The sequence below is a fragment of the Xenopus laevis genome, chromosome 3L (assembly GCF_017654675.1).
Source record: "Xenopus laevis strain J_2021 chromosome 3L, Xenopus_laevis_v10.1, whole genome shotgun sequence".
Taxonomy (NCBI): Eukaryota; Metazoa; Chordata; class Amphibia; order Anura; family Pipidae; genus Xenopus; species Xenopus laevis.
Window position 1 is genome coordinate 92,479,633 of NC_054375.1, and position 25,097 is coordinate 92,504,729.

General features: G+C 38.2%; 1 protein-coding gene across 1 annotated transcript; it reads left to right on the top strand.

Annotated features, from left to right (window-relative positions):
- The first annotated feature begins 4,792 nt into the window (after nucleotides 1-4,792).
- cep41.L (centrosomal protein 41kDa L homeolog) lies at nucleotides 4,793-24,914 on the top strand. Its single transcript, NM_001097092.1, is given in 11 exon segments — nucleotides 4,793-4,941; nucleotides 7,489-7,552; nucleotides 11,875-11,922; nucleotides 14,126-14,187; nucleotides 14,590-14,665; nucleotides 16,343-16,493; nucleotides 17,825-17,988; nucleotides 18,200-18,267; nucleotides 19,818-19,932; nucleotides 20,293-20,508; nucleotides 23,993-24,914. Coding segments are annotated over 11 exon segments (1,098 nt in total). The 5' UTR covers nucleotides 4,793-4,908; the 3' UTR covers nucleotides 24,094-24,914.
- Nucleotides 24,915-25,097: the final 183 nt, after the last annotated feature.

The window sequence follows — 25,097 nt, forward strand, 5'->3', positions numbered from 1 at the left end:
AGGCAAGCTTTGCATCATGTTAATGTGCCAGAATGGGGGGCTGATATCCTAGTCCATGCTGTGGCTAAACAATTAGCATGGTGAGAAGGGAGGGGGGAATGTGGGGAGTGCAGTGACATCTAGGAAGAGCAGAATGGAAAGGGAAAGTAATTTCCTGCCCCACCTCTGTGTAAGGCATAGAGGAGGGGCAGGCAATATATGATTAACAGCTGAGACTTTTAAAAGAGTTAATAACATTTATGGATGTTTTAATAAAAAGAAGAATTTTGGTTTCATGTTTAATTTGAAAAGGACTTTTATTATACAGCTTTTTATGTCTGGGTGACATTTCCCCTTTAAGTCTTCAGTTAAGTCAAAGCAAAAAAATATATATATATATAACTTAAACATGGCAATCACCTATTTAGAGCCACATACCTCCCAACTGTCCCTTTTTCGGAGGGACAGTCCCTCTTTTGACAGCTCAACCCGCAGTCCCTCATTTGTACTGGAAAGTCCCTCTTTTCTCTGCACTGAACAGCCAGAAAAAGAAACAAAGTTTCTCACTTAATTGGCTTTTAGCAGAGAGCCCAGCTAACAGGTGCAAATAAGATACTTTGTAACAATTTTGAGACACAAAAACACAGTTTAGATAAGGAGAAATATTTTCAAACTTTCATAACCTGCCAAATTGTGTAAACCGAACATGGTAATTAGGGGGTGTGGCCACAGAAAGGGGTGTGGTCAAAAAAATTGCTGCGCTACGTGCGGAAAAAAAATGTTGTCCCTCTTTTTACTTCCCAAATGTTGGGAGGAATGGAGCCACTTGAGAGCTTTCCATGAGATGAGTTTCTTCATGAACAGATTCATAGTGGCAAATGGTTTTGTGGCCATTAATAGAATAGTAGAATAGTTGTTGCTACACACATGTAAAAGATAAGCACTGTGGCACTTAGTGATGGTTTCTTCTGTACTAACATGTTTAAGCATACTCCAATTTGTTGCTTCACTGAGGACATATTAAAATGGATATGGGGCTCCAATAGAATAATATAAAAATGCAAATTTTTCTTTCAAACATATTTGTCAATGAATTGTTTCTTATTAACTGATGTCCTGGTGGGCAGTCGCTGAAATTGGGGTGGAAGTTAAGCGGTAGGCCCTTGGGGTCAGGATCACTGATGGGCCCCTGGTACCCCAGTCCAGGGCTGCCACCAGAAACTTTGGGGCCCCATACAAGTTATCTATATGGCCCCCTCTCCATGAACACAAGCATGCAGTGCCAACATTTTTGGCCATGCCCCTTGTGTATGATATTGAATTGATCAATAAACAGTTAGGTAGGTTTCGCTAGGACAAAAGGTTGGACTTGTTGGATGTTTTTTTTTTAAGCCACAACTACTTTTACAAACCGACCAATCGTACTGAAAAGCAGCAGTGTAACTATAGAGGATAGAGACCCTGCAACTGCTGAGGGCCCAGTGGGACTGATAAGTAGCTGCAATACATGTTCATGAAAAATGTCAATTCCAAAATGTTTTTTCTGTGAGGGCCCAATAACTAGTCAGTAGTAGTTTATATAAATAGTTAAACAAATGAATTAATGTGCTAATAAGTCAGACAGTTTATTGGGGGGCTGTGGAATTTACCTTCAATTTTTTAATACACTGGGGGTCAGTGGAGTCTGCCCTAAGTTAAACCTACCCACTTACCTACCCCTGTCACACTGCTCTGCCCTGTCATTGCTTGATACATGTTACTTATGTTTCTTATGTAAAATACATTTTTGCATATATAACATAAGTTTTTGCATAAGTTATATAAATTAAGTAAGTCTATGGGACCCAATGATCTTGCTGTGGGGCCAGTAGATGCACATATAATTCAGTAACTAGATCCCAATTAAACAGCTGATGTTACGCTATAATAAGTAGTTCCTATAAACAGTTAATAAAATTATTAATTTGCTAATAAATCAGTCAGTTTATTGGGGTTAGAGAAATGTACTTAATGGTTTTTAATTCATTGGTGGTCAGTGGAGTTTGCCCCTGCTGCTCCTGTTAAGCTTCTCTGCATTGTCATTGCTTGATACTTAAAGGGATACTGTCATGGGAAAAAATTCTGCACTGAAATCTGTTTCTCAAAAGAGCAAACAGATTTTTTCTATATTTAATTTTGAAATCTGACATGGTGCTAGACATATTGTCAGTTTCCCATCTGCCCCCAGTCATGTGACTTGTGTTCTAATAAACTTCAATCACACTTTACTGCTGTACTGCAAGTTGGAGTGATATAACCCCTCCCCCCCCCCTCAGCAGAACAATGGGAAGGTTAACCAGATAACTACTCCCTGAAACTAGATAACAGCTGCCTGGTAGATCTAAAAACAGCACTCAAGAGTGAAATCCAGTTACATTGAGTAGGAGAAACAACAGCCTGCCAGAAAGCAGTTCTGTCCTAAAGTGCTGGGTCTTTCTGAAAGCTGAAATGACCAGGCAAAATGGCCTGAGATGGCTGCCTACACACCAATATTACAACTAAAATAAAATACACTTGGTGGTTCAGGAATGAAATTTTTTATGGTAGAGTGAATTATTTGCAGTGTAAACAGTGTAATAAAAATGACATCACATGACTGGGGGCAAGTCACATGACTGGGGGCAGCTGGGAAATTGACAAAATGTCTAGCCCCATGTCAGATTTTAAAATTGAATATAAAAAAATCTGTTAGCTCTTTTGAGAAATGGATTTCAGTGCAGAATTCTGCTGGAGTGGCACTATTTTTTATAAAGTAGTTTATAGAACTTTCGCAACACAGCTGGGCCCCCGTTCAGAAGCGGATTTTGCCGGTCCCATTACAAGTGTACCCTCCCTCCCCCTCGATAATGTCACTGCCCCAGTCCAACACTGAATAACTGTAATACAGCCAAGAAAGGGTTACCCATACAACATGTGTAATGGCAGGGTTTGTGCCAATACCATACAAAAGCATATATACAGTACTACTCAAAAATAAATCATGAATCAAAAAAGTTGAAAATCAAATATTAAATAAACCTAAGAAACTTTAACTAACAGTTCACCCCAGTCCCAGGGTGCAAGTCCAGAACAATATATCAAAAAGAGATGTGAGGACCTCCAGTAGTAAAGAAACAATCAGTTAAAAAATTTAAAAAATTTAAAAAATTTATTAGGACATGATAAAACCTAGCGCGTTTTGTGCCTGCTGGGGCACTTACTCATAGGTAACCCATACAATAGACAATATAATACCTCCAAACATTCCTGTTTTTTGCAGGACAGTGGGTCACACACTTTCTACACCGCTCCACTATTACTTTCGGTATGGCAGAACCAGACTACAGAATTCATAGGGAATAGCAGTATTGGCAGCATCAAAGACGTGCTAAAGTCAGTGCGAGAGAGTGTAAGTGATATAGTGCAATACATTACCGCAAAGACTGAAATTACAGCATTAAATTAATTAATTTAAAATTCGAAGCTGTATTTTTTCAATTTATAAATGTCATGACTCCCTGCAGGTGCTGGAGATATTCTGAGCTGTAAATTATTTTAAAATGGCCACCCTCCCCACCCAAGAGCATTCCTGGGTAGGGTTGCCACCTTTTCTGGAAAAAAATAGCGGGCTTCTTATATATTTATCTTTTTTCCCATTAATAACATTGGGATCAACCACCATTTTTACAGGTAATATACCGGCCAGGAGGCAACCCTTTTCCTGGGCAGTGCAATAATCAGCACTGAACCTCAGCATGCCCCCAGTTTGAGGAATTGTTGGGGCACGTACTATGCACAATGGCTTTAGGGTCAGTCCACACAAGCAGATTCGGGGAGATTAGTCGCCCCATCGACAAATCGCCTCTTCTTCGGGGCGACAATCTCCCCGTACTGCCTTCCCCATGCTAAAATGAAAATCGCCTGCGGCAATGCACACGCGGTGCTTCACTTTCCGAAGTCGCCTCACAAGAAGTAGATTGTAGATGGGTAGATTCACAGTAGGGGATTAGAAAAGTGTACCATGGACGCTTGTGCAACACTGAGCCTGTCATGATGCTGGTGCCACAGTGTGTCATGGAATGCTTAGCTCCACTACAATAGAATGTTCTATTACCGCACACCTCCTTCCACTTTTCTGCGTGGGGGTGCTGGTCCTCCGTTGACCTAGCCCGGTCTCCTTACTGCTTTGTAATTTCAAAAAACGGTCCGCACACACCAATATTGCAGTCGGGGATTGTGCCCCTTTTATTAATGCCACCAACAATCAACGTTTCGGGGGGAACACAGCCTCCCTTCTTCAGGAAGATGGGAGGCTGTGTTCCCCCCCGAAACGTTGATTGTTGGTGGCATTAATAAAAGGGGCACAATCCCCGACTGCAATATTGGTGTGTGCGGACCGTTTTTTGAAATTACAATGCTTAGCTCCACAACATGTCACAAAATGGTGGGGTCCACTGTGTCCCTCTTGTGGTGCACTTTTTATGTGTTATGCAGTTCAGGTGTGGCTTTGTAAAATGGGCTTGTTTTTGCAATATCGCTGAAATTATGGAAATATACTACATATTTATAGTTAAATGTCAGGGGCGCATGTACTCGCCAATGGGTATAAAGCCTATACCAAGAGGCCTCACTGTAACGCCCACATATTTTATTCTCCGGGCAGTCAGGCGGGAACTGGCCACTCACTGGATCACAAAGGATTTGGCGTCCCTTGTCGCCTAGCAACCGCAGCGAACTGTCATCAGCATTATTAGCAACGCCTTCTTTTCCAGTCATACACATAGCGATTTGTGTTCGCTACGAAGTCCACCAATAGGGAACGTGATTGTTGGATGCTGCCGTTTGCCGCAAGGGGGGTGGAGGGAAGGGAAGTTGCCGGGCCGCAGTGCTGTATAGTTTTTGAATAAGATCATGTCAGCGAAAAGGAGCATCGGGGATCCAGAGGTAAGAGCTGGGGTCTGGGAATAGTAAAAGGGTTCCTTATGTAGCAAGGCATATCTATTGTTATTCATATGTATTGTTATTCATTCTGCTAATGGCAGTGCAACAGTGCGAGCAGTGAAGGTTGCTTAGATGGGGAGATTGTATGTTGTGGCTTATGGGAAGATGCTATTGCTGGCAGCTCAATTAAATACTTTGTGGCGTTGTGCAAATTTGCCAAATATTCTAAGTAACTCGTGTGTGGGAGAAAGCGTGACGAGAATATCATTAGCCTTTAGCAATTGGAGCTGCTGCTAAGAGGCGCTGTAATGCAAACAAGGGACAAATATTGCCATTTATGGCTACAGGGCCATGTAATGCAAAGAAAGGGCAACATTGCCATTCATTAGAAGAGAATTGCAGTTTCCCTTTAATACCCTTGCAGCTGTTAAGGTGAGTAGGGCAGGGGGAGCTTTTAGGGAGGTTAGTGGGGTCCTGAATGATGAGCAGTTTCAGTTTTGGTGTTTCAGTAGAATTTACCAATTCTCTTGGTGACAAATGCTTGGAATAGCCCTCCATATGCTCCTATAGGAAATTCTTTCACTTGTGAGCATACCTGCAATCCAGGCACTCAAAAAGGCCCTGGATTGCAGGTATACTCACAGGTATACTCACAGGGCCTTTTTAAGGTGCCTGACCTGAAGGTATACACCTTCAGGTCAGGCACCTTAAAAAGGCCCTGTGAGTATACCTGTGAGTATACCTGCAATCCAGGCATTTAAAAATGCCCAGTGAGTATACCTAAGGGTCAGGCACCTTAAAAAGGCCCTAGCCAGCATTTTGAAAAGATAGTCAGTGTTAGGCTGATCCACCATACGGGCAGAAATCCCAGTAGGCGTGTGGCTGTGGCATTGGCAGGGTTGGGTAGCAGTGGGGCCCTGCAGGTCAGGTCCCATTAAGTGGGACAGGACTACAGTATGACACTGGAGATAATCATCATATCCACAAGTGCAGCCCATAGTTTTGGTAAAATATTTATAGTGAATAAAGTACCCCTCTTGTAAAATATAAGGATATTATAAGTTATTTGACCATATAAAAACACAAGCCGAAGGCATCATGTTTTTATACAGGTCATGGAACTCCAAGTTTTACTTCTAAAATCCCATATTTTGCAACAGGGAGCTTTAATTATTATAATACAATACTGGAAGGTGTGTTTAGTCATCTGAGCTGAGAAGAACTGCGCATGCTCAGTAGCCAACAGCCAAAGCAAATTCCTGAGGGAGGGGCTGAGTGGGTTAAAGGAGGAGGAGGAGGAAGAGGAAGGAGAAGTGGTTAAGCGGATGCTGCAGCCTTACTATTAACCTTTTAAAACTGGAGTGGCAAGTATTTAAATGTTTCAGAAAGTCTGTTCGCTAATAAAAAAATTTTGTTGGGGGTTGGTTTACATGTCCTCTAAAGTACAATGGAGAGTGAATAATTGCAGGCTTTCCTGTGTACATACCATGATTGGTTTTTCTGACAAATAACCATTTTAGTCATGATTGAGCACAAGTTCTGAAGCTCTTCAATTGTTTCTTGTTGAGATTTATTATGAGCGCAGAGGTCCCCAGTCTTTCTTAAGGTGGCCATACACGGGCCGATAAAAGCTGCCGACAGACCGAGTCGGCAGCTTATTGGCCCGTGTATGGGGCCCTCCGATGGACTTCCCTGATCGATATCTGCCCGAAAGTCCCTAAAAATCCAGTTGGATCGCGGCCACATCTGTTCGTTTATGAGGTCCCGCGATTCGACCGCCCGTTAGCCATCGTTAGGATCCAATCGTTGGGCCCTAGGGCCCACGATCGGATAAGCCCCATATTGCCCACCTCAATGTGGGCATATTGGGGAGAGATCCGCTCGTTTGGGGACATTGTCAAACGAGCAGATCTCTCCGTGTTTTGCCACCTTAACTCATGAGCCTCAATCAAATGTAAAAAGAGTTGGGGAGCAACACAACCATAATAAAGGGTCCTGGGATGTGATTAGCTACTTGGTAGCCTCTGTGTGGATTGTCAGCCTATAGGTGGCTCTGTTTGTCAGTATACCTTGGTTTTTATTCAACCAAAACTTGGCACAAAGCCAGGGAAAAAATAAGCACCTGCTTTGGGGACACTGGAAGCAACATCCAAGGGGTTGGTGAGCAACATGTTGCTCACGAGCCACTGTTTGGGACCACAGATGTAGATGGTGGACATATGAACCCAGCTAAAAGAGAACAGCAGCAATGCTTACCTAATAGACTTTTGGGCTATGGCAGAGAACATTAATGCACATCACTAAGCAAACCTCTTCAGTAGCTTCAGTTTTCACACTTGCTACAATTCATATGGTACTACGTAAACCTCTGGTTCTGTCCACATATTAACTATAACCTATGGCACGCATAGTGCTTCGTTCTTGTAGCACATCATAGACCCTATTAATATTTATGTTAATTTAATAGTAATATATATCACTGATTTACGCTCTTCTTACTTCTGTGTTCAACAAGCCATGCATTTAAGAAAATGATATTCATCATTTCAGATTTTGAAGAAAAGAATTCCACAGAATCAAAAATACCAGCATGTCAAAACAAGGCTAGATACAGGTCAGTGTCTTTGAAAATGCTAAACTGTGATTAGAGGTTTTGTTTTATTGTGTTTTTGCAAGAGATTTTTTTTTGGCTTGTGGCACTCCTGAGTTTTGAACACTGATGGCATTTTGACCACCTGAGAACACTTGTGTCATAGCCCCTAGGAACTATTGTTCTCACTTTCATGTCGGGCTGAGAAATTACATAAATTATCAAATGTAATTAGCTTATGTGTTGCAGTTTTATTAATACATACAAAATAAAGTCATGAGATAGATTTAAAGGTAAGCTATTACAAAATTATCATTTTGAGATACTTGCCCTTTGGGACATCGATGACTGGTGAGAAACTGAAAAAGGCAATTGTCTCAGACATATACCAGAGACAACACTCAGTTCATAGAAAGCAGCTCTACTGCTGGACCATGGTGAGTTTTCTTATCAGTGCTGCTGCTGTGGATAGAAATAGATAACATACTGGTAAATATAAACGATGTGTGATGTCTGAAGATTATAAAGTGCCAAAACTCTGTATAAGTAGTCAATTTCTGCAACAATTTTAATTGTCGGAAGGGTTATGACATATTACTTGTTCACATCTCCATACATTTAGACCGTAATTACTGCCACAATGTTCAGGACAATTCTTTCAGATTAAGCTCTACATATAATGAAGTTGCTGGACAGAATAGGAATATTATAAATAAAAGCTGGCATGTTTATACCCTGCCTAAAATATAGTGTGATCCATTTAATGTCCTTACATTGCAGCTTCAATGGACTCAGAACTATTGCTAGTTTTCTAGCAAATAGAGATGTTCTGAACCTGGAAATCTGGAAATCGAACAATAATAATTAAGAGGTTAATTGATGTACTAAAAATAATGTTTTCATAGCTTATTTTTTCTTGAATACTTAATATTATTATTTATTCTTGAGTACTTAATATGTTACTACTAATGGAAAGGCACATTGTGCTCTATGGAATTCTTAAAATGTACTGCTTGACTGACACACATTCAAGATCACAATAGTTCTGTTTCAAAGTGACCAGTTACTGTTGCTAGTAATACTGTGTTGCACCAAACATGCAAGTGAATTGTTTCTGATTAAAACCACTGAACATTGACTTTCACACCTTTTACTGATAAAGGGTTTGTTCACATTTGAGTTAAATTTTAGTATGATGTAAAGAGTGATTTTCTGATACAATTTGCAATTGTTTTTTATTTGTGGTTTTTCAGTTATTTTTATTAAGCACAAAACAAAAACTGTGGTACCGTGTTAGCCAGTGGCAAAAATAACAAATAAAAAAACAAACAAATACAAAAAGTATTGTAGAAGTGAAACCTATATTGGCTAACAATAAAAAAAAATACATTGCAAACTTTCGGAGCACCAAGGCCCCTTCCTCAGCCAAAATGTATTTTGTCAGTGACCCCCATTGAAAACTGAAAAGAGAAAGAAGAAGAAGGCAAACAATTAGAAAATAAATAATGAAGAGTTGCTGAAAATTGGCTATTCTATATTATACTAAAGATTAACTTAAAAGTGAATCAACCTTTTAAATGCCTATGTGTTTATATATGGTGAGCATATGCATAATTTGCTCAGAAATTATGTTCCATTCAATAATAACAATAATACTGCATCAATCCAAAGAAGTTAGAAGCAACATGTAACATTCTGCAAAAAGAGTTCCCTTGTCAAGCATGTCTCCAAATCCAGTAGAAAAAGGAACCAACATCACTTCTTTACATTTATGTCATAGAATGTAATGCTCAGGCACATAATCATTGTCTGATGCTATGTGTACCTTTTGGTTGTATTGATCACTGGGTACATGACATACACATGTTGACACATAGGACCAATACCTCATTTTAACTAACAGTCCAATATTCCACTAACAGCAAGTCAGTATTGTTGCTTGTGCCCAATAGATCATCTCGAATAACCGAAATTTGGATCTTCATACCTGAAGTCTAGTAATCATGTAAACATTAAATAAACCCAATAGGCTGGTTTTGCTTTCAATAAGGATTAATTATATCTTAGTTTGGATCAAGTACAAGGTACTGTTTTATTATTACAGAGAAAAAGGAAATAATTTTTAAAAATTTGGATTATTTGGATTAAATTAATCTTTTTATCTGTAATAATAAAACCATGCCTTGTACTTGATGGTAACTAAGCTCCATGGATTCATATTACTGGCAAAACAATCCTATTGGGTTTATTTAATGTTTAAATGTTAATTGACTTATTAGACTTAAGGTATGGTATGGTGATCTAAGTGTAAATCTGGCTCTTGGTGCAGAGCTCTAGTCCAGCACGAGCAAAACCATTAGTGTTCCGAGCATTGTATATTATAAGAAATGAAATCTGCGTTTGTTCTGCATCATTTATTATCATGCTCGGGTAAGTGAAGCCCGTGGAATTACTGTACATGGAAGTACATTTGTGCAAGCTCCATTAGCTGATATTAACATGACAAATAGCTTTAATCTAGGCACAATCCTTCCGCTTTATATATGGCATACACAAAATGAAGTGGTCAATTGTGGCTGCATAAGTCTCATTCTCTGGTTATTTGTTGTCATGAAATGTAGTGTAACATATCTAAATCAACATGCATACTTTGTGGATAATGGTATTGATAATTAATTTTACTACCTATGGCCCATGCTTGCTTGCTCTACTTCCATTTCCTCACAACAGCTATGGTCAGGTTCCCAAACAATGCCGAAAGGACAGACCTCCTGCATTTTTCAAAGACTGTGGGATATGGGTATACTAATAGTAGGAACTATTTGCAAACACCTTAGAGAAGTAAGATAGGTTTAAAACAAAAAAAGTTTGGCACTTATAGATGACCTTTATGGATTCAGAAAAATACTAAGGATCTCATCGTATCAGACAAGATATACGATATCAGCATAAGTACGATAGGCAGAGGTTGTTGTGCAATGAAAACTTAACTGTATGCATAGAAAATGTTTGAAGTACTGGTGAATCTTAAAGGGCATTTAAACAGTTGCTTAAACACAAAAATCTGGCTGTGCAGAGAGCAGCACCAGCTGTGGTAAGTACAGGGCTCTATTGCAGCATGCGCCTGCTTGTGCTCCCTAACTTGGACATGTAAATGACCCATAAGGAAAGATGGGGGATGCCTATATGCCCCCACCCAACACTCATGAATACTGTGTGCACTGTGATCGTGGGGGGGGGGCCTAAGGCCCTTTTGTCATTGCATGTTTGCAGGTCTTTAAATGCAAAAATCAGGGTGGATTGTCCCCTCCCTTAAAGGAACAGTAACATCAAAAAGTGTTTTAAAGTAATGAAAATATAATGCAGTGTTGCCCTGCACTAGTAAAACTACTGTGTTTGCTTAAAAAACACTACTATTGTTTATATAAATAAACTTCTGTGTAGCAATGGGGGCAGCCATTCAAAGGAGAAAAGGCTCAGGTTACACAGCAGATAGCAAATAAGCTTTGTCTGTCTAATGGTGTTATCTGTTATAAATTAGTTAACCTGTGCCATATAGCCGTTTTTCAATTTCCGCCATTGCTCCGCAGCAGCTTGTTAATATGAACTAAAGTAGTGTTTCTGAAGCAAACACACCAGTTTTACTAGTGCAGGGCAACATTACATGATATTTTCATTACTTTAAAGCACTTTCATTTTTTGGTGTTACTGTTCCTTTAAGGTGGCCATACACGCACCAATATTTATGGTACAAAAGATCTATCGTACAATAATCTGTGTATGTGTGGTGGGAGGCAAGGCGACAAATATGGGTAAAAAGCCTTGGATATCGGTCGTCTCGTTAATTGGACAGGACTGTAAATTTTGATCGGGCCTGAACATCATAACGTTAATGCTAAATCATCAGATAGAGCTACAAAAATCTTTTTGTTTTTACCTGCATATCTGACGATTAGGCTCTTAACGTTAGTAGAGTTGGCGAAAGATCTTTCGTACAACCATTGTGTATGGCCACCTTTAGAATAAAGGGATGTAAGATTATCCTTCAGTGGGAATCCTGCCTGCCCTGTAGGATCCTCAGTGGGAGCAGTTGATGCAGTGGGGATGGGGGGCTCATTTTTCAAAAGTATGGGGGTTCCATGTCTATTAAAATTACACTATTATAAAAATGTCCTATAATATCGTAGAGCGGCATACACACACAAATAAGTGATTTTTATCTATGCATGGATGGCTGGCTTTATAGTTTACCTAATATGAGTTTTTCGTGCTGTCATGTTATAGAAGTAACTTCACCTATGGATTGACAGAACGTTCGTTAATTACTACATTGTGTTTCCTTGCAGGTAATAGCATGACTAAGTACATGGAAAGAATAGAAGAAATAAAGAAAAGTAAGTGGGTGTGGTTGCCACTGCATTTTAGGAAAGTACATTTTATGTATGGTGGTTGCTGGTTTGTTCATACACAGTTAGTAGTAAGGCTCTTTCTCTATGTGTGCATTATACATATGTTTCATTTTTTAAAATTGTGCTTTAGTTAAATGTTTGACCACCACCTGTCTTTTCTCAAGATCTCTGTAGTGACCAAAACATTGGTTTAATAAAGTTTTCTAACTGAAGAAGCAGCTTACATAGGGGAAAAACTCTGAGCCTTCCTCCACGTAATGATCTGTGATAAGAAGATCTTTTAAAGCCATTTCCTTTTCTTGAAATCAAGACACTTAATTGGATAGTTTATTGAAATCAGCAGAACGATAGAAATATTTCATACATAAATACATTACAATGCTTCAAAATAAGAGCTTATCACAAACTAGATTTTGACATATTCTGAGCATGTACAATATTTACTGCTTGCTATCTGAGCGTGTTTTGTGCCATGAGCTTGGAATAGCAAATTTACTGGTTATTTCTATAATAAAGAAGCCCAGTTGAAATCCTGAAACCTTATTTTTTTTTTCTCCCCTAATAATCGCTTTTTATACTTTTGCCAAATTCTCTTCTTTAGGGTTCACAAATAATGTTTTGTCACTGCCAAAGAGACAATCCATCCAGGTCTGCTTAAGTTTCCCTTCTTTATTTCTCTGCTATTGTTCAGTACAGGCTTAAGCAAACACACAAGTCTTTGTCTCGTATCATGTGGAGTATAAAATACACTTTTTTTCTTAAGCTCTTAGAATGGGTACTTTTGTACCAGCTGGTAAAGATGCCCTCTATCCACATGAAATCAAACCACTTGGTACAGTAATTCTGCCTATTATATGATCAACTGGGAGGGTACAATGTCTGAGCCAATTCAGATGTGATAAATGCAGAACAATACCTCTGTGTGTCTTCTGGTATTGCATATTGAGAGGCTCCAAACCAGGATTTAGCCCATTTTCATAGTCTCTCAGCCCCGTGAAGTTCTTTGAGATTAAACAGCATAGCAGGATTTACCTTGTTTTCATTCAGTTATCACTACTCACTTCATTATGTCCCAAAGCTCTGAGGAAGCATCTTGTCAGACAGAACCAGGTAAATAACTAATAATCTGTGTGTGTGTATATATATATATATATATATATATATATATATATATATATATATATATATATATATATATATATATATATATATATATATATATATATTTAGCTAAGGGTTGTAGTTCATCAACTGCTGGTGGGGTTGCAATTTGGATAGTCTCATTCAAAGTTTGTTTAGTTAACTTTTAAGGGAGTCATTTTCCCAACATTTTTTGTCTGAAAGTAGTTGATTTCTACTGTTTTCAAGCACAGGCAGCATGTAGAACCATGCTAATAATTCTGGACTATTCTTGTTACATTTCAGCATAATAAGCTCCTTTTCTGTTTGTCAATATAACCACATCAATTTCTCCAAGCATTTCTTGAAATGTATTGGATCTCCATGTACTGTAGTTTTTTTACCATTAAAATGTGACTTTTAACTCCCTTATTTACTTTTCAGTTAACTCTTTAATGGAAAAGTTAAAACTTTAATGCCTTTTGCTAATTTTAAAAATGATTGCTACCTCCTAAGTCTCTTATTCAAATATTTAGCCTCAAGTAAACTGACCATTTTAGGCTGTGTTAGTCAAGAAAGCAAATGTTGCACAGAATTGCACTTTACTTATTTAAGTGTGAATTTCATTCAAGCCTATTGTGCTTCTTTTGTGTTTATGATGTTTAGAAAAGTCTTAAACACTCCTAAAAGACACCCATCACCCCCAAGTCCTTTTATTAAAGTGGAAAAATGTGTTTTTAATACTAATATAATATCCTGGGCAGAACGGTACAGTGTTTTTTGGATTGTGGTTATGTTAAGAATTCCATTGCTAAGGCCATGTTTTAGGATACCTCATTTTAGGGCAGTGGTTCAGAAACTGTAGGGCTAGCCTCCCAAGGGGGGTCCAGAGCAATGGAAGGAGGGGAAGGGAAGGCTGAAGGGAAGGCTGACCAGTTAAGAGTAAAATTTGGGGATGAATCATTGTATCACTGAACTATAGGATTGTTTTAGGCCTCTGCCTTACATATGTTAGTTTATGGTTATTTGTAAATGTATAATTTATTTATGGAAATTATTTCTTTTTCAGATTATAGATACAAAAAAGATGAGCTATTCAAGAGGATCAAAGTTAGCACGTTTGCTCAGCTTGTAAGTGACCATGAGTTATATTTTGGATTGGGTACTAATCAACATATAAGGGCTATGACACATGGGGAGATTTCAGACATTTTAATCTCCAGGGTTTTAAGTAGTCCAGTGTGGAATGCCCTAGTCAGCAGCTATTTTCTTCCAGTGTATGGCAAGCTTTAGATAATACATAATCATGACCCTTAAATTCCTGCAATAAAATCTCAAGCTTTCTGGAAATTATGCATAGTTTCCAAGTTCACGATGAACATGAAGTATTTTTTAATTTGCTTATTTATTTTTTTTAGAAGAAGAATCAAAAATATATACAGTAGTGCACTTCTCCTACTGTTGAAGAAAGCTTTATTTAATTGTTTAATAGGTTATCTCGTAACAAAACTCTTTTGTAATTAATTTTCACAGGTCCTTCAAGTGGCATCCGTATCAGAAGAGAGAGAAAGTGGTGAAATGACTGCTGACGAGCTTCAGAGATTAGAAGGTAATGGATTTAACATTTCTTATTTGTTATTCAATGTATCTGAATAGAAAATTGAATATGGCAATTAAAAGTTTTGACATAGCGAAAACGGAGAAAATCTGATTTCATAACATGAAACACACATGAATTAGAGCTCACTCAAGTAACTGATTCCAGTACAAACAAAATCTAACAAAATGACTGCCTTTTGCACAAATCCTGCATGTAGAGAGATGTCTGGTGATTACAATGAGCTCTAATACATCTTCTAGCAAAAGGAGCCCCCCAATAAGATAATATTGGATTAACTATATTGGACTAACTGTCAATCATTATCTGAAACCCAACTCCTGCATGAAGAGAGAATGAAGAGAAACAGATGCCGAGAGAGGAATAGTGAAGTTGAACTTGAATATTTCAGACACGTTACAAAATTTTTCACTGATTGTATTTAGAAAGTTTCTTATTTCAGTATGCTAAAGCACATATTAAATATTTATTTTCCCAATAGTTCCCTTTAATAAATTATACCCATGTGTCCATTTTGACCCCTTTTTCTACTCCGTTAAATTTGACTTTTGGAGCTGTAACACCTCCTCCTTACTGGGGATCGACACAATGACCAGTGCCACTGACTCATAGTACCAGTAGAGTTACCAGTGGGATATGCAGATGAGGCAGGTGGGGATGAGGCACATTCTGTTTGACATTCCTAGGTTAATATTTTTAATTTCATTGCAGCCTGTTGACCGAGGCTTGGGGAGGCACTGAATTATTCTGCCTGCTAGTGAGGCATAGACAAATGGTTGAGAAAATAAACATTTCCCCCACGTAAATGGTTTTCTCTCAGACTATCTTCTATACAAAATGCAAAAAAATATTTTCATTATAGAGGAGGCTTATGCACCCTTGAAAGCATGCCTATTTCTATTAAAAGAAAAACTGTACCTTCAGAATGAATGCTTGCATTTTCTTTAATGAACATAAACTATTTGACTGCTAGGTTAAAGAATATGCTAATTCTTAAGACATTTTCAAACTGAAAGTCTTAATTAAGGTTTATTAGCCACTGTCTTAGCCCTGCATATGAGAAAATGTATATAGAGGTTTAAAGGAGAAATAAACCCCTTATTAAAAAAAACCCTACCCCCCACCCCACATAGACCCCCTCCCTCCTCCCCCAGCCTAGCTGCTAGCCTGGGCAAATGCCCCTAAATTTTTACTTACCCCTCAGTGCAGATTCAGGGATCGGAGTTCACGGCAGCCATCTTCCAGGTCTTCTGTAATCTGAGAATGAGACCGGTGGAGCGGTGTATGCGCAGTTGGAGCAATTCCCTGGTTTGCGACAACTGCGAATGCGCAGAAATGGACGGAAATTGCCGAACCGCCAGAAGAAGACACGAAGGCCCGGAAGATGGCTGCCGTGAACTCCTATCCCTGAATCTGCATCGAGGGGTAAGTAAAAATTTAGGGGCATTTGCCCAGGGTAGCAGCAGGGTGGGGGTTAAAAATAGTTCTTGAATAATGTCAAGTTCTAGACTGTAGAATGAAGCTTTGAACTTGCCATCACTAAGTAAGGTCCTGTCATAATGGTTATAACTGAAGGATTGTTTCATTTCTATACAGTTTGTGCTTGAAAGTTTGTTTTGATCTGTGATTGCTGTTATTTTCTTTATCTTCTAACATTGTCCTTTTCAGATAATAGCTCTGTGATATCAGATACTGAATTTCTGACAGACCGACCCAATGGTAAAGGCAGCCCGGTCAGTGAATCCAAAAGTCCTGTACAATTTATAGACAGTGAAAGAGGCGAAGAATTCATACAGACATCAAGGTCTACCCTTCAGAGGTTTGCATTATTAACAGTATATTGTAGTCAATGCTGTTCACTAGCCATTTTTTTTTTCATTTGTCTAATAGAAATTTTCTTAATAGACACACTTCTCATTAAAGGAGAGCGAAAGCCTTATAAGAACCCCAGCTCCTTTCACAGGCCTCCCCTCTCTTGCTTTGGTTCCTGTACATTCTAAAAAGCAATTACTGTCTCAACTCCTGCTGGAGATGGCTGGAGATTTAAGCATTTTAGAGTTGATCAGTTGGGACACCCACACATATATTTTTTGCCCCAAACATGTATGTATACATTCCAATAGTCTAGAGTCAGGGTAAGTATGTATCAGCTTTGTACACTCTTGCATACCTCCAAACTGTCCCGTTTTCTGTGGGACAATCACGATTTTGACAGCTCAGCCCGCAGTCCAGAGTTTCTTACTGAACTGTCCCGAATTTCTCTTTGATCTCCTGCACTGATGCCAGAAAAAGATAAGCTTTTGAAACTTAATTAAAATAAGAGGCTTTTTGGCAGTGAGCCCAAAACAGTCAGAAGCAGCACTTAAATATTTTTTAACAATTTAAGATAAGCAAAGAAACAATTGTAACTATTTAAGATAAGCAGGTCTCTTGGGAGAACTGAGACTAACAGTTTAAAGGCAATTCACTTCATTAACAAAACTGTTATAACACATAAAACATTGCACTAAAACTCCCAGAAATCATCATCATTTATTTATATAGCGCTGTCAAGATACGCAGTGCTTTATGTGTTCACATTTTGTAAAATGGACAAAGTAATTAGGGAGAGTAATTAGGGAGTGTGGCCATAAAACGGGCATGGTCAAATCATTTTTCTTTCCGTCTTTTCGTTTTTCAAATGTTATGAGGTATGCTTTGAACTTACTAATAAAGGGTTTGTTTACCTTTGAGTTAACTTTTAGTTTGTAAGAGAGATTTGTTTTTAGAGAGGGTTAGTGACCCCCATGTGAAAGCTGGTAAGAGGGTTAATGACCCCCCATGTGAAAGCTGGAAAGAGTCAGAAGAAGAAGGCAAATAATTAAAAAAGGCATTCTATAACATACTAAAAGTTAATTTAAAGGTTGAACCATCTCTTTAACAAATATTTAGTTTATAATGCACCATTTTATTCCCCAGTGATGTGCAATCAAAAAAAAAGGTATACACTCCAGATTACATTCAACATACTGACCAAAACAAGGGTTAAAGAGGAGCCTGCTCATTAGAATTTACAATCTAAAAATAGCAGACACTATTTCAGTGTAGAATTTGGTTTTGATAATAATTTTGAGATAGCTGTACATAATATAATTGATGTCTTCCCAACAGTGTCATAAGTGGAGTAGGAGAACTGGACCTTGGAAATCAGGCTGACAAAGAAAAGCAATCTTTGCCAAGCTCCAGTGCACTAGACAAGCCCTATGAAGACTGCCCATTTCTACTCCTTGATGTAAGAGACAGAGATTCCTATGATCAGTGCCACATTGTTGGAGGTTAGTGGTATATTACTTATACTTTTGTCTAGCTGTTTACTGTTTTTTTTTTTTTTTTATTGAGGTATGTGAAATACATGTAGACCTTCTTTATTTTCATTATATTTCATTGCTCAAGGCTTCTGATACTGATGTGTTATCAGTTATCTTATTAACTTCTTCTGGGTCTACAAGTGAGTAAGCAAATCATTAAATTTTTTTGTCTTTACAGCCAGGAATTATCCTACTGCAATGCTTGCCAGGACAATGAACCCTTTCACATCTGAAATTCTGGAATATGTATCTTTTTTTATTAACAGTAAAAAAAGTTTTGGCATTACACTTATCACAGATAAAATGTATTTGGGGCTCAAACAATGTAGTGATAAATTCACTTTAGCAACCTTTTTCTGCTTTCTTCTGTGCTTATCTTGTGTCATGATTTATTAATTTTGCTTTTAAGAGTCTTGGTAGTCCAAGGTTTATTAGACTTCACAATAGTGAGCCAGAGGACATTGCTATGTAGCCAAAGGGATCAAAAGGCCACAGCAGAAATGCAGGGTATCCCCCACAAAAACACTTCCATTCACAATTTACGAGTATAGGGTAACCAGCTTATTCTGTGGGGATCTGTTTTTGAGGCCATCAATCTGGGACATGGCACAAGATACAATGGCTGCTTTCTCTCAAAGCACCCATGATGGCCAGCCATTGTAAACACCAGCCTTAAGAATTTTTGTAGTCTGTTATCTGTGGAATCTTAAAATAATGCCTCATCTGATACTGGCAAGGCAGTATATACTGAAGAAAACCATCAATCACAACACACTTGATTCTCAGGGGCATATTTATTAAAAAGTGAAGTTAGAGATTATCACAGTCCATTAGAGTAAAATACCGCCTCTCTCCATTAATTTCTATTGGATTTTTAAAGGCGTATTTATCAAAGGATGAACTTTCACCCCATAGAAATTAATGAAGAGTGGCGGAATTTCACTCTAGAGGACTGTGGTGATCTCTAACTTCACTTTTTGATAAATATACCCCTCAGTTTGTTCCTTGTTGAATGAATACAGACATACAGATTACCCATAAATTGTAAAAACTGTGTTTGACACATACTTCATATTGTTAGGAGGCAACAACAATTACATTTCAGTTACAAAAATTATGCTCCAAAAAGTATTAAAAAATCAATATTTATTCAATACAAAATTAAAAAAAGTAAGCATACTGACCCATTGATGCTCCGCCTTACGCTTTTCATACCCACTGGTACATCATAGTCATAGGCACTGGCCTTATATACGCAGCAGTTGGACGTTATTAGTACTGAAAACAATGCCAATAGCAGATAAGCCCTGTAGAATAAAGTGATCTTAGCACTTAAACAGGTTGATAGAGGTAAAATGTCATTCATGACTCCTGGAAATGTTCAAAAACCTGAAAATCGACAGGTTAGCAGTTTAACCAGAGATTAGCATAACTGCAGCAAACGAGATGTAGAGTCCCTGTGGTTTGTTACTCTGAGTTCCACTGACTCAAAATTCCTGCAGCCAGTGTGTGCATAGAACTGTGTGATGATTGAGGGAGAAATGGCAACCCAATGTCTTTGAAAGAGACTTATTTTTAATGGGGAACGTGAATTTAAATTTTCATTTTTTTTAATGCTATGTCCCCTTCCAAGGAATAATTTATTCTGAGTCTATATGTGAAACTGTATTGTATTAATATCCATTACAGTTTGGTTAGTTTTATTTCTTTTTTTTTAATGAAATCATTTTCCACTTTAAAGTAATGATAAAAGACTATAGTTTGGGTGTTTGTGATCCTTAATGTATCAAACCCAGAGAAATGCTCATGGTAAAATTATTATCCTCTATGATGAAGATGAGAGAATAGCCAGTCAGGCTGCCACCACTATGTGTGAGCGAGGGTTTGAGAATCTGTTCATGTTATCTGGAGGTAAGATTTCAGTAAACAGATTGTGGTACATTGGTAGATGATATTCATACAATATTGTGACCCTCAGCTACAAATGATGTTTCAGTCTTTCTTTCATACACTGGTTTTTCTATATATGATTGATATGATTCAATGGAGCTACTTCATTAAACACAAATTTAAAGAAAAAAAAAATGAAGATATGGTTATGTATAGAAAAATGAAGTAGACTAATACATAAATCAATGTGCAGTTTTCATTTTCTATATGTGTACTATATTAAATACCATGACAAATGTCACAGTACGTAATTGTTATTATCATATATTCCCACTGAATATTTATAACCATTAATATTAAAAACGGTTTTCTTTTGTGTAGGTTTAAAAGTCATATCACAAAAGTTCCCTCAAGGTCTTACAACTGGCTCTTTTCCAAGCACCTGTCTGGCTCCGCCTACCCAGACAAAGTCTGCTCTTAAACGAACACCAAGGGATCCCATTGTACCTGCTGAGAACAAGTGGAGATTTTCATCTCGGGATCTGGAAATTATAGAAAACCATGTAGAAAATATGCTCATGTCAACAAGCACACCCAGTAAGTCAGTCTCCCTCCCTCTCTCCCTCTCTCCCTCTCTCCCTACCTTTCCAACATTTGTTTCCAAAACCAAGGAATACATTTGAACTGAACTGAAGCAACAATCAAAGCACATCACCTGGATATTCAGTGTACTATGTATATCATGACATGCAGCTTTCTCAGTGAGGTTCTCACTAGTGGCTGCCAGCCTCATTAATCACAAAAACAATGGTGCGAACTGACAGATAAACGTTCTAATCATTCATTGAATAAATTCATATCAATATATATGACATAAAAACTATTTTCTGTCAACTGGCTGCTCAAAAATTAGTTATACATGTAGTGCATATTTATTTCAACAGTCCCATCAGGCATTAATCTTGTAGTCCCAAAAGCATCCAGTCATTAAAATTCTTAAATTAAGCAAATAGTTAGAAATACTAAAATCAAACTGTGGCAAAAATTGAGCTCCAGTGAAGGTGGCCATATCTCAGCGATTAGTCGAAATTTACTGAGTGATTCAAATGGTTGTCAATGAGTACCTCAAGTGAGGAGGATTCACACCATCTAACAGGCTTGGTGCTTAACTTATGTTTAAAGCACAGTAGGCACTTTCAGGGTGCTGGGTTATCCTGTATTATTTTGTGGTACAAACAACTAAAGGTGAAGTCTCTGCACACTGTAAGGACTAGCTGTTGTCATATAATGTTATAGTTTGGAAATTAAAAGGGGATACATACCAAGCTAGAGTTTCTTTGTGTTCTCAGGATATTATTCATAAAGCTTTAATAAAAATTAATGGAAACAAGGCTCCAGGGCCTGATGGCATACACCCCTGGGTTCTAAGAGAGCTTAGTTCAGTTTTAGACCAGCCCCTATTTCTGATTTTCTCAGATTCACTTTCATCTGGTATGGTGCCTATGGATTGGAGAAAAGCTGATGTTATTCCAATATTTTAAAAGGGATTACGATCTCAGCCTGGCAGTTATAGGCCAGTAAATATGACATCTGTGGTGGGCAAAATATTTGAAGGATCACATTCAAATTTTTGTCCTAGTGAATGGCATTATGAGCAGCAATCGCCATGGCTTTATGAAGGATATGTCATGTCAGACAAATTTGATTGCTTTTTATGATGTGGTAAGTAAGATTCTGGACAGTGGGGGGCAGTAGACGTGATCTATTTGGATTTTGCCAAAGCGTTTGATACTGTGGCCCACAAACGACTGCTTTCTAAACTAAGGTCTTTTGGGCTTAATGAAGTCGTTTGCACATGGATAGGAAACTGGCTACAGGATCGGGTACAGAGAGTGGTTGTTAATGGTACATTCTCTACTTGGAGAAAGGTTCTTAGTGAGGTCCCCCAGGGTTCAGTATTGGGTCCACTTTTATTTAACTTGTTCATTAATGACTTAGGGGAGGGTGTTGTAAGTAATGTATCGGTGTTTGCATATGACACAAAACTATCCAGCCCAATTAATTCCATCCAGGATGTGGCATCCTTGCAACACGATCTTGACAAACTGGCAATCTGGGCAGCTAAGTGGCAAATGAGATTCAATGTTGATAAATGTAAAGTCATGCACCTGGGATGTAAAAATATCCAAGCCACTTATACCCTTAATGGGACTGCAGCATCAAGGTCAAATAAGGTCTTGAGCTGTATTAAAAGGGGCATAGACTCACGAGAGGAGGGGGTCATTCTTCCACTGTATAGAGCACATTATTGTATTAGAGAGGGTACAGAGAAGGGCAACTAAGCTGGTAAAAGGTATGGAAAATCTGGCCAAATTGGGGATGTTCAAGCTGGAGAAGAGGCGCTTATGGGGAGATATGATAACTATGTATAAATATATAAGGGGATCATATAATAATCTCTCTAATGCTTTAGTTACCAGTAGGTCTTTCCAGCTGACACAAGGTCACCCATTCCGATTAGAAGAAAAGAGGTTCCGCCTAAACATTCAGAAGGGATTTTTTATAGTGAGAGCTGTACAGGCTGATACATTAGATAGCTTTAAGAAGGGGGTTGGATGGCTTTTTAGCAAGTGAGGGAATACAGGGTTATGGGAGATAGCTTATAGTACAAGTTGATCTAGAGACTAGGAGCATAGGGTTATCCATATGTGGGTGATCAGAATGATACCAAACATGACGGGTGTCTCGTGTTCCAGTTCCCTCAGGAAGTAGGTAAGGAATCACTGGCACTCAAAGGGCAGGTGCAGGCAGGGACAATCCCTTACGTTTATTAGCAGAAAATGCAACTTTTCGGGTCAGGCCCCTTTATCAAGCATATAAAGGGGTCAGGCCCCTTTATATGCTTGATAAAGGGGCCTAACCCCAAAACGGGCCAGTGATTCCTTACCTACTTGCTGTTTGAAGGTGCCGACCCCTTCGTCACCGTGCACCGGGCAATCAACACGTATGCCAGGGAGTGCGAGAGGAGCTTCTATCTGAACCAGTTCCCTCAGGAACCATCCCTCCCAATTGATGGGTATAGGCTGGCCCTGTTTGGTATCATTAGGAAGCATGTGATCTCCGCATAACCAATATGTGCGTTATGAGGATGTGAATCCTATGAAAGGAGGAGCTATGGACCTTTCCTATAATCCATATATTTTCCAATCACTGGACCAGCTTTTTTGCCTAAATGGTGTGACTAATTTGTTTCAGAAGGCAGATATGAATAGCACCTTTGCATAATCCCCCTGCAGAAGGGTCTCTTTGTGGACCCAAAACCAAATGTCTCCAGTGTAAAAGGGGTAGTAACACCATATTTTTTAATGCTTAATTCTCTTCAAAACAGCTATAATAATAGGTAAGTCTTACGTCCCCTTGGATTTTTTTAAAATCTTTAGCTTGAATTTGAAAGTACCCCATAGCAGAAAGACGAAAAGGCGATGGCAGCTTGAATTCCTCTTTGCGCTGAACTGGAAGTCAGCTTTGCACTGATGACCAGCCTCTGCCCCTTAAATATATGCTCACATCATTTCCCCCAAAACTGTCTGAAGGAATAGAAACATACATATAAGCTGCAGACACTGAAAAAACGTAGGTGCTTTAGGTTATCGGTAGGAAGCTGACTTCCGGTTCAGAGCACAGAGGAATTCAAGCTGCCATCACCTTTCTCCTATGGGCCACTTTGCATTTCAAATTCAAGCTGAAGATTTGAAAAAAGCCTAGGGAAAGTAAGCCTTATCTATCATAGCTATTTGGGGGGGGGGGGGAATGTGGTATTACTGCTACCTTTAACCCTTTACAGTGCCAGAACAATATTGCTCTGGCATGACACCCATTGCTCACAATTTTGTGTGACAATCTTTGCTTTTAACTTGCTTAAGCTTACCAGATCAATTTGGTACTTCTATTAAATGCAGCTTGCAGGGCTGCAGATAAAATAAAATTGCATCCCTTAATTCTCAAGTGATCTGATAATCTTCGCTTATATCCCAATTCATATTAAATTTTTAAAACTGATCTTTAATTTTTTTTTTTTTAGGCCGCCTCAGGTTGGATTCAAGAAACAGCAAAGTCCCATCGTCTGCCAGCTCAGCCCGGTCTCTAAGTAGCACCAGCTCACACTCGAAGCCTTGGAAATAAGCAAGGGAAGCATTTCCCTAATTAAACCCAAAACTATTTTTCTAACAGCATTGTTTATATTCATGCTCCAGCAGTATTGAACACCTAGACAATAATTCATTAGGACACAACAACATTTGTGAGCAAGTAGGATGTTTACAGAATATTTATAATCACTGTATAGAGGAACAAGTTGAGATGAAATTGTTTTCTTGCAGTGTCTAGAAAGCCTTCTTGTAATTAATGGTCAATGTTTACTGTTAGTATTTTAAAACAGACTTGATGGTTAATAATGAACTTCTGAGATTGTGCGTAGTACAGGGATACAATGATCAATAATAGTTGCTACTTTTCATAAATACATCTGTAAATACCATGATTCTTATTTCATTTAGGTAATACTAATTTATACTTAAGTGTGGTCTAACTTGTTTCAGAGTAACATTTCAACCCCAGCAGAAATTTACCAGCATCATCTCATGCAGCAATTTAAGAAACTATTTTGATATTTTAAAATACAGCACAGCAGCAGTGGCTGTGAATCTATGTGGTTTGCTACTTCTGTTTTAAACATTATCTTTGTGTTTTCCAACACTGTACATATTTATTGAAAATAACAGTGCTGCCTTTTCAGTTTCTTTTCTCTATCACTGCATCCAAATGTCATTGCCATGGTTCTCTACATAACTATAGAATGTAAAACTTTATCCTGTAAAATTGATTTATTCGTAGGTGCTGGATGAACAGATAAACATTAATGTGAATTAAAATATTTTCACCTTATGGCATTATTGGTCTTTTAAGAGACTGTAAAATGATTGAGTAAAGTAACATAAGTTTAACTTACCGTTTTTGTTCTCTTATTTTGCTTCGTTTTATACTGTTAATAATGTATGTTTGGCATTTTTGTGGTTATATTAATATGTGCACATACACATCAAAGTGGCGCCTTGTCCAGTCTAGAGAAATCATTCATCAATATTTCAATTCTCTAATGAAATCCAATGTTTGTGTCACAATACTTG